Source organism: Orycteropus afer, unplaced genomic scaffold, assembly GCF_000298275.1.
Source record: "Orycteropus afer afer isolate SDZICR_OR568_19922 unplaced genomic scaffold, OryAfe1.0 scaffold00182, whole genome shotgun sequence".
In the NCBI taxonomy this organism is placed as follows: Eukaryota; Metazoa; Chordata; class Mammalia; order Tubulidentata; family Orycteropodidae; genus Orycteropus; species Orycteropus afer.
In genome coordinates this window covers 5,251,199-5,262,516 of record NW_006921769.1, presented here as the reverse complement: position 1 = coordinate 5,262,516, position 11,318 = coordinate 5,251,199, and the positions used below count along the sequence as shown (strand labels likewise).

The 11,318-nt window shown below is 36.4% G+C and overlaps 1 protein-coding gene across 1 annotated transcript; it reads right to left on the bottom strand.

The window, feature by feature from the left end:
• Window positions 1-6,385: 6,385 nt before the first annotated feature.
• On the bottom strand, window positions 6,386-7,432 carry TAAR9 (trace amine associated receptor 9). Its single transcript, XM_007947393.1, has one exon. The coding sequence runs from the start codon at window positions 7,430-7,432 to the stop codon at window positions 6,386-6,388; it is 1,047 nt and encodes a 348-aa protein (XP_007945584.1).
• Between the last annotated feature and the right edge of the window lie 3,886 nt (window positions 7,433-11,318).

Below are 11,318 nucleotides of genomic sequence, written 5' to 3'. Positions count from 1 at the left end.
TGCACAGTGGAGACAGAAGAGTACGAATGGAACTCAAATGATCAACTTGGGCAACTCATAGTATTTTCTTGCCCAAATGTGACCGTAAATTCACTAATGCATAACATTTCCCTGAAAAGGATACATTTACTAGAAGCTAAAGAATAATAGTAACAATGGCTGCCATAGTTTATCACATGACCCTCCCTCTTCTATGATTTCTCTCAGGGCCATTGATACCCCAGAGGAGGTGATTCCCAATCACATCTGGAGAAGTACCTCAATGTGCCACAAGGGGTGGGCTATGGCAGACAGAGATGTGCTGCTAAGATTCCCCTTCAAGAAATGAATCATTGTCCAGACGTAGGGGGAGCTTTGGTGGCGTGGTACCTAAGGCATTTGACTCCTAAACAGAAGGCTAGCGGTTCAAACCCACCAGCCAATCCTCAGAGGGAACACTGGGCAATCTACTTCCATAGAGATACTGCCTTGGAAACCCAAGGAGGAGTTGCTATGAGTCGGATTCAATATGAGTTGGACTCAACTCGATAGCAGTGAATTTGGAGTGTGTTTAGCTGACAGCTTCCAGCCATTACTACTTTAAAGCTGGCTTCAATTTTTGAATCGTATTCTTCTTGGATGACCTTAACTAATGACCACAGAACTGTATCGTAAGAGGCTGGCCATTTCTGCCCAATTTAGGATTCTTCTAATGCCAATCTTTATTCTAGTGTTCCCCATTAGATATGCAAAGCTTCACCAAAAATGCATCAGTCTTAGGTTCATCCTGTCCAAACCTGGTTTTTCCTCACGTCCCTTTTACAAGTCAGATCTGCACTGCGCTCTGAAGGCTTTCCTTGTCTGAGTCCGCTTCTTCCCTTTCACCTTTCACAGGCATCACCCCCAGATGAACCTCTTATACTACTTGTTTTACCACCTGTTTCCAAAAAAACAAACCGACACAGTCTAGAATTCCATTTTCTCTTCTATTCCAGCAAAACTCTTCCATCTTCCAGGGTCTGTTTAGTGCTTAGGTATTCCATATGGCTTTCCAGACTCAGGTGCTGTCATACTGTCACCCATTATAACTTACTGATCTAGGTGTGAACTGGGGCTTCACAGTCCTCCTCTCTGAGTGGTACCTTAAATTTCTCTTGTTTCTCCTCAAAATGAGAACCATCTGAGAGTGGTATTTTTTTTTTTTAATTGTCAATACTTCCACAAGAACAACCATCAATGTTTGTGTGTGTGTGTGTGTGTGTGTGTGTTTACACAGGATAAAATATAAATGTCAGCTTCTATAAATAGTCTTATGCTATTTGATTTCTGAGAAATGTTGACTTTCCAACCAGTTCTCTTAAGCATTGGCTTTGCAGACAGAGAGACAGACATGGGTTAAAAAATTCTAGCTCCAGTTTATAGCACATGTGTTGAGTTGGGCAAGTCCTATAACCTTTTCAGAGCTTGTTTCCATGTTAGTAATTTCTACAATTAATATTAACAATAAGGAAAAAAAAGTTAATTCTGAAAACCCACTTAATAGGAATAGAGCATAAGGAGTTTGTGCAAATGTATTTTTACTTATGTAGATATAAATAACCTTTAATTTATATATTTGGATTTCTTCTGTCTCTTACTCTTATGAAAACAGAGTTAGTATTTCTCTATGAAGGATTTAGTTTTGAACTCCTGATATCATTTTCTGAATCAGTCAAGCGGCTTTTTCTACACAGCCTTCTGACATCTAATTTCTAATTAGAAAATAATTTTTTTAATACTGTGTCCAATGGTCAATGGGCCCTTTTGCTTAACAGACTATGTGGCTCCAGAGAATAAATCTTATAAAGGCATGTTTTGGATTTGTCTAAATAAAACACTTTTAAAAAATTAATGCTTCCAGAACCTTACTCTGCACCTCTATAATGTATACAGCCTTTGCAATAAAAGAAGATTCATGTTTTCAAAAGAATTTTGCATTGAAAATCTCTGAGGCAGTGCCCTAGCTATCACCTACTTTAGGCAAAAATATCCAACTTTATGAAACTTTACATGTTCTAACACTTTTCTGCATAAATATAAAAATATCTTTTAATAATTGAGTTAAACAAACATAATCAGCTGGCTAAAGTTAGACTACCCCCAATCAAAGATATTAATGATTTTTTTTTTTATTTTAGAAAGTGAATTTTAAAGAAAAACATGTTGTTGTTGTTGTTGTTTGCCGTCGAGTCAGCCCTGACTCATAGCAACCCCTCCTTGGGTTTCCGAGGCAGTATCACTACGGAAGTAGGATTGCCCAACCTTCCTTCTGAAGAGTGGCTGGTGGGTTTGAACTGCCAGCCTTCTGGTGAGCAGTCAAATGCCTTAGGCACTATGCTACCAGAGCTCCTAAAGAAAAACATAGGTTTATTTAAAATAAATTATACACACACACACACACACACACACACATACTACCTAGATAATTATTTTTAGTTGGAAAAAAAAAAGTTTTCATTTGTTTAAGAAATATTTTTAGGTACTTGTTGAATGCAAGACACTGTGCTGCATGTTGAAGTGATGTGGATAAAGGGTTACTGGCAAATAAAAACCATGTAGTCGACATCAAATTACTTAATTTGTAAGTATAGGAATGTATCTGTCTCAAGGCTGAAAACTACCTAAAAATTATTGCTCATGTACTGTGTAGACTTCAAATATGTAAATCAGAATAAATTTCCTAAATGACAAAGTGTATATATGTTGCCTTTAATGTCTGCTTCAAAATAACCTTGATTTTTTGCAACTAACAGTCTTAGTTTCTTTCTGCTTTTTTTCAAATATAAATTCGATGCTGAAGAATCATGCTTTAAGATTGCCATTTAAATACATTATAATGTCCAAAAAACCAAGAGTGAAAAATAAATCCAGGGCTTCAAAGCTAAAGAAAAAAGAACATAATACCTCAAAAGATTACAAAGATGTAATTACATGGGGAGATCATGAAATTCAAGTAAACATCCAATACCTTGTTAGTAATAAATGAGGAAATGCTGTTACCCAGAGAGTGACATTGGTAACTTTCCAAGAAAACTTAGTATTAATGATAGTTCATTCTATCTTTATAATTGTTATTGGTGGATTACTCACAGCCCTGCCACTAGTTGATGATGTTCCTTTAACTCCAATCAACACTGAGGCAAACTCTACAGCATAGCTCTGTAACTTTTTATTTTTGAGTCCTCCATTTCAATGTTAAAAAATATATGTTCACAGAAAGTCACATAATGTAATGGTACTTTTTAGTATTGGCTGATTAAGAAAAATACACACAGACAAAAGTTATTCCAAATTAAGCAATGCTTTTAAACTAATTAATGTTTTATTAATCAAAACACATGCATTTTTAATAATAATTGTTTAATAATAAACAATGACATGCATTTTTAATGATAATCCATATATCTGAGAGACACAGTATTTACATAATTTAGCATAAATAGATTTACGCCTACCAGTGGCTGAGTCAGGCAGTCTGGGAACCAACCGAAATCAAAAACCAAACTCATTGCCATTGAGTCGGATCTGACTCATAGCGACACTTCCTTGGGTTTCCGAGGTGGTATCACTACAGAAGTAGATTGCCCAACCTTCCTTCAAAGGAGTGGCTGGTGGGTTTGAACTGCCAGCCTTCTAGTTAGCCGTCAAATGCCTTAGGCACTACACCACCAGAGCTCCTTCTGGGAACCAAAACTTACCAAAATTGTAAGACCAAACTCAGCAACATGTTTTAAGGTCAGGTTTTATTTTGCAGGCGGGGTCTTATGGAATGAAGCCTCCCTTCATGCTTGACGTGTCTTGTTCCAAATGTAATGTGTGCAGCTGATACAAGGTAGTTTCTCTATGGAAGTAAATTGCCCAGTCTTCCTCCCAAGGAAGGAAGGTGGGTTTGAACCACCAGCCTCTGGTTAGCAATCAAATGCCCTAGACACTATACCACCAGAGCTCTCATAAATAAATGAGATGTACAAAAGAAGAATGCTATTGTGTTAATATTCTAGTTAGTTTTAGAGAAAATAACTACTAGTTTTTAATCAACAGAATTCCTTTATGCAAGGCTACAAGAGGGTAGAAAAATAAACAATAAAGAGTAGATTTGGGTAGAGCGCATCTTCTACTTAATGATCTAAGTAAGGTCTTGAAAACTTCACTGAATGTTATTTCTACAATCAATTCATTTAGAGATTATACCCTGTAAAGTGGGAGTGAATAGAATAGTGTAACTTTTTAATTTCTTGAAATTATTTTCTTCATTACACATGAGTGTCAATGGAAGTTTATATTTGCAGTTGAGGAAAGGAATATATATTTCTACAAAAACAGTATTACTGACTCACCACCAAGTGAACACAGGCTTTGATCTGCTTCTTAATGATGAGAATAAAATACCAAAACCAAACTCACTGCCATCAAATCGATTTTGACTCACGGTGACCACCACTGGGTTTCCAAGACTGTACATCTTTATGGAAGCTGAGTACCTTATCTTTCCTCCATGGAGCAGCTGGTGGGTTTGAACCACTGACCTTTTGGTTAGCAGCCAAATGCCTTAACCTTCACACCACCAGAGCTCTGTAAGGAGTGAGAATGGGGGGGACCTCAATTGTGATGACTTGCAAAGTGGTTAGTAGACTTACTTGTTCCTTGATATCAGAGTCTGAACCTCAAACAGGTATTGTGCCATGAAGACTTGTTGTTGTTATGTGTCTTTGAGTTGGACCTGACTCATAGTGACCCCACCTTGGGTTTCCGAGGTGGGATCACTATAGAAGTAGATTGCCCAACCTTCCTTTGGAGGAGTGGCTGGTGGGTTTGAACCTCCAGCCTTCTGGTTAGCAGTCAAGTGCCTTAGGCACTACGCTACCAGAGCTCCCCATGAAGACTTGTCTGATGCAAATATTCCTTTCATCCTCTCTTCCTGTGAACCCTAACTACTCTCAGCGTTATTGCAAGGCGCCCACCAGCCACTCCTCAGAAGGAAGGTTGGGCAATCTACTTCTGTAGTGATCCCGCCTCGGAAACCCAAAGAGAGGTCACTATGAGTTGGAACCTACTCGATGGCAGTGAGTTTGGTTTGTTTGGTGTGCACAAATACAGAACAGTTTAATATGCAAGTATTTCCAAACTGGTTCCTTTGTAAAATACATAACATGCAAGCTTTATGTAACTCTATTTGCTTTTATTTCTTCTTTTCATTTCATGAAACAAGTCTGATTTACAGAATAGTCCATGAAAATTAGCTACCTAAACAAAGACTTAAGGCAAGATTTAAATATTTGAGAAGATTAATCACCTTACTATTAGCTTTTTTGAACTTTTACTGTATCCTGAAACAGTCAACATATATTTTAAATAAAATTAATTAGAAATCATGTTGATTTGAAAAGTGCTTAATATCAGATGACAAAACTGAAGACATACCTAGAGTGTATTGTACCAATTTGAGGAATTGCTATTTTAACACAAGCTTTGGTTATATTTGGATCATGCAGTTTAATATTTCCAATGCCAAATATAGTTTCTGGTACAAGTAAGAACTCAAAAGTAAAAAAAAAAAAAAAAAAAAATGTTAATTTTAATTACTAGCTTTTTATAAAATAATTTATTTCAAATGACTGCAAAAAAGAAATACATCTTCTTGGTCACATGCTTATTCTAGAATAATAGATTATGCTGTCCAAAAATAAAATGTAGTGTGGAATCATTGTTATGACAGTTGGGGCAGCTCAGGCACAAAAGAAACAAGTTGTCCTAAACAGTATATAATCCCTAAATGTGTTCTATCTGAACAGACTCTGTAAGATGGAGAGGAAAAATTACCTGGGGGAAAAGACAAAAGCTCCAGTGTTTATCAAACAATCTTCAATCATTGCTAAATTGCACATTCTAGTTCTTTATAAAGTCCATTTAGATTGAAAAAAATTCAAGAGAATTTATGATGTAGTATATACTGCTCAAGCAAGATATACTTTGAAGAAGATTTTTGCCCAAATAATCTAACTTAAAAGTTAAATAGCCACCACCACCAAGTATTCTGAACACCTGAACACTGATAATAATCATGGAAGAAAACTACAAAACTCCAAATTATTTGAAGAAATAAGTAGAAATTTCAGAGAAGAAAGTAGAGAATCAGAAAAAAATGGTAAAAGATTACTAAATGTGAAGTTATCAGCAAGTCTTACGCAAATGGCACTAAATCCGTTAAAAAAATCTAATTACACCAAATGCCTTAAACAACTAAACGTTTAATGTAATCTCCACCTATTTGGCAAGTGATCATCATTTGCTTCTCTAGTTTCATGTGCTTTTATTTTGCCCTTCATCTTAATTCCACATTAATTTTGAAGTCCTTGAAATAGTCTTTTCAATCTATATCTGCTTCTTCGGTAAACAAATTAATTGTTGATGAGTCACTCCTTAACACTTTGCCACTTAGGATAAGTTTAATTGCTTTCCGAAACCATGGGTAAAAGAAAGCATAGATCAAGGGATTCATAGCTGAGTTATAGTAAACACACCACACTAAAATCTCATAAACATAAGGAGGAGTTATGAAATTCATGTGAGCGTCAATCATTGCATCGGTAATGTATGGTAGCCAAGAGACAAGAAACGCGGCCATAGCAATTCCCAATGTTTTAGCAGCCTTCCTTTCTCTTTTTGCTACCCTTTCTTTGTAACTCTCTGAGGAGGACTGACCTTCGCTGGCTGTACTTTCTATTTTCCTAGCCTGATGTTTTGCCACCAAAAATATTTTACTATATATAAACACCATGGCAACAGTGGGGACAAAGAATAGAAGGAAACAGAGCAGAACCCAATTTTGATTCAATGGAGCCTGACAGCCTCCTACACAGGTGAGAGCAACTACTAATTCCTCAATGCCTTCTTCATTGGCCCCAGTGTAAAAAATAGAAAAACTATACGTTACAGAAAAGAACCAAGAGAGGACAATGCATATTCCTGAAACCGAGACAGTAAACTTAGTGGGATAGGTCAGAGGATCAGTAACAGCAATATATCTATCAATAGATATACAGCACAAATGAAATAAAGACGCAAAGCAAAAGGAGGTATCAAAGCAAGTATGAAATTTACAGTAACTCTCCCCAAAATACCAGCAGCTCTCCACAGACCTCACTGTGCTGAAGGGCATCACCGTCACTCCCACCAAGAAGTCAGCGCAGGCCAGGGATGCGATTAGAAAGTTGGTAGGTGTGTGCAGTTGCTTGAAGTGAAGGATAGCAATGATGACCAGTAAGTTTCCAAACACTGCCAGCGCTGCCCCGAAACCTAGGACTGCATACAGAATAGCCCGAGGTCCAAGAGAGTAAGGAGTTTTAATGCAGGATCCGTTCACATTCTCGTAGCAGAGCTCCACAGCTTCAGTCTGGGAGAAATTGTTGATCATTGCTTTCTTTGAATTCCTTTAAAGTCCTCAAATGTTCTGTTTCAGCAATCTGAAACACAAAAGGGATGGCCATTTTAAAGTCTTCTGGAAAGGGGAAAAAAAATCTAGAGTTAAAATGAAAGTATAATTTTTTTTTTTTTTTAACCCATTATTTATGTTTTTGAAACGTTGTTGTTATTGTTATTTGCCATCGAGTCAGTCCAACTCACAGCGACCCCTCCTTGGGTTTCTGAGGCAGTATCACTATGGAAGTAGATTGCCCACCCTGCCTTCCATTGAAACAAAACATTAGCTATACTTATTCCCTGTTCCAAAACATAGTCCCAAGTTTTTAAATATAGTTAAAGTGGGAATTTGTTTCAGAAAGTCATTAAAATTATAGTCAAATATATAAGTAAATAAATGGCTAAAAATACATTTAGTCCAATGATACGTATTATAGACTATAATGGTAATTAGGAAGAAGCTTTTCTAGTTTTGTTTTGTCTTTTTTTATTAATATTATTACTTTACCTTTTGGAAATCTCCTCTGTAACCACCTGAGCTGAGAAATAATTAAGCTTCCAAAGGCTGTTTTATTTACTTAGTTATCTCCCCTGAGTAGCCACTTCAGCAGTAACAACAAACAATATTTCATTTTTTCAAGAAGGAAGAAATAATTTACATTGCCTTCAAATTATAACATTAAAGTCCCTGTAGTATAGAGCCTGAAGACTGAGGAAAAGTTTGCTCATAATAGCTTGCTAAATTTATTCTGGAAGTACATTTCTTCTGTTGCTTGTAGTAGCAGAGTTTCTGTTCTGTTTGTTTTTGTCTCTTCCCTTAATGTTCACTCATGGTTTGAGATAATTTGAACAAATATTCCTATCAAATTGATTCCACTATAATTAGTGTTAAACTATTTTCCCAGCTAATAGGCAGTTTTTGGTGTCTGAAATCAATAAAGATTGATTAAAATGAAGAGTAACTCACCTTTCACCTCACATTCCCATCATTAAAAGAATAAAATAATAATAATAATAATAAAACTGCCATCAAGTCAATTCTGACTCATAGATACCCCTCCTAGGGATATCCTAGGGGTATCTCAGAGACCTAGGGGTATCTGAGGTGGTATCTCTATGAAAGTAGATTGTCCAGTCTTCCTTACAAGGAGTGGCTGGTAGGTTTGAACCACCAGCTTTCTGGTTAGCAGTCAAATGCCTTAGGCACTACATCACCAAAGCTCCCTATTAAAAGTATGATATTGCTTTAATTCAACCACAGAGGAGCAGGCCTCAACTAGGGTGGACTAGAATGTTCTTTTTAGATTCACCACGTCCCCAGAAAGAATGGATTCATGCTGTCATCCAAAATACAGACGAAATTAATTTCCTAAAACCATATGCCCCCAAATGAGAACCAGGAATAAGTACAGCTTTGCGTTTAGATTTTAATCATCTGAGCTGGAGACTGGACTACTTTTATTGCCATTTAGTCTATAAGATAATTCTGGGCTCTGTTGAAAGGACAGGGTCCTAGAAAAGCTATATGCATACACAAAAGTGTGTGTATCTTTTTTCTATATAACTATACTCTGTAGTGAAGCCCTGGAGACACAGTGGTTAAGCATTTAGCTGCTATATAAGAGGTCAGCAGTTCAAACCTACCAGCAGCACCATGGGAGAAAGATGTAGCAGTCTGCTTCCATAAAGATTTACAACCTTGGGAATCCTATGGGGCAGTTCTACTCTGTCCTACAACATCATTATAAATTGGAATAGATTTAAGGCAACAAATGTATACACTGTAGGGGAGTTTCTGGGTAGTATAAATGATTAAAGCAGTTGGCTGCTAACCAAGAAATTGGGAGTTCTAGTCCACCCAAAGTGCCGCAGAAGTTCAGATGATCTAATTTTGAAAAATCAGATATTTAAGACTACATGGAGCACAGTTATATTCTGACACACATGAGGTCACCATGAGTTGGAATCAACTCAACAGTACTTGTTTATACTTTCTAGGTCATGGACATGTGTATTTATGTGTGTAACACAACACATACCTCTGTGGTATTTTCAAGTTTCACTAGTCAGTGAGTTTTAAATCAATTCATCTTAACTTTTGTTTCCCAGTTTATAAATAAGTACACCTCACTGGTTTCCACTACTCATCTGTCAGTTTTTTCTCCTGTGATGACCTGTCTGTTTCTGTGATGCTGGAAGCTTTGTTACCAGTATTTCAAATACCAACAGGGTCATCAATGGTGGACAGGTTTCAGCAGATCTTCCAACACAGACTGGGGGAAAGGGTCTGGTGATCTGTTTGTTTAAAAACTATTGGCCAGTGAAAGCCTTACGAATAGCTGCAGGATATTGCCCGATATAGTGCTGGAAGATTAGCCCCTCAGGTTGGCAAGCTCTCAAAATATGACTGGTGAAGACCAGCCTCATCAAAGTAGACTTGATCTTAATGATGTGGATGGAGTAAAGCTTCTGAGACTTTCATTTGCTGATATGTAATGTCTCAAAATGAGAAGAAGCAAATGAAATATCCATTAATAATTGGAACATGGAATGAACAAATTATAAATCTGTGAAAACTGGAAGTTATCAAAAATGAAATGGAACACATAAAGATAGACATCTTAGGTATTAGTGAAATGAAATGGACTGGTATTGGCCATTTTCAATCAAACAATCTTATATACTAGTGTAGGAATTACAAATTGAGAAGAATGTTATCATATTCATTGTCAAAAGCACATTTAAAGATCTATCCTGAAGTACAATACTGTCAGTGATATGAAAATATCCCTACACCTACAATGAAGACCAGATAATACAACTATTATTTAAATTTACCACCAACCACTGATGCCAAAGAAGAAATTAAAGATTTTTACCAACTTCTTCACACTGCAATTGATCAAATATGTGATCAAGATGCATTAATAATTTCTTGTGATTGAAATATGAAAGTTGGAAACAAAGAAGGATCTGTAGTTGGAAAACATGACCTTGGTTATAGAAATGACACCACAAATGGAATGATAGAGTCAAGACCAACAGCCGCACAATTCCAAATAGCTTTTTTCAACAACATAAATGACAACTACGTATATGGATCTCACCAGATGGAATACACAGGAATCAAATTGACTACATCTGTGGAAAGAGATGATGGAGAAGCTTAATAAGATCAGTGAGAACAAGGCCTAAGGACTGACAGTGGAATGGACCATCAACTGCTCATACGTAAGTTCAAGTTGAAGCTGAAGAAAATTAAAATAACTCCACAAGAGCCAAAGTACAACCTTGAGTATATCCCACCGGAATTTAGAGACTATCTCAAGAATAGGTTTGACACATTAAACACTAATGACTGAAGATCAGAAGAGTTGTGAGATGAAATTTTAGGACATCATATGTGAACAAAGCAAAAGGTCAGTAAAAAGACAGAAAAGAAGCAAAAAACCAAAATGGATGTCAGAAGAGACTCTGAAACTTGGTCTTGAATGCAGAGTAACTAAATTGAATGGAAGAAATAATGAAGTAAAAGAGCTAAACAGGAAATTTCAAAGGGTATTATAATGAAATGGACAAAGAACTGGGGTTAGAAAACCAACAGGGAAGAACACACTCAGCATTTCTAAAGCTGAAAGAACAGAAGGAAAAATTCAAACCTTAAGTTGCAATACTGGAGAATTCTATGGGAAAAATATTAAACAACGCAGGTAACATTAAAAGAAAATGGAAGGAATACAAAAAGTCAAGTGTACAAAAAAAAAAAAAAAAAAGGCAATGTCAACCATTTCAGGAGTTAACATATGGGCAAGAACTGATAGTACTGAAGAAGAGGGTCCCAGCTATACCAAGGGCATTAGCAGAAAAAAAAAAAAAAAAAA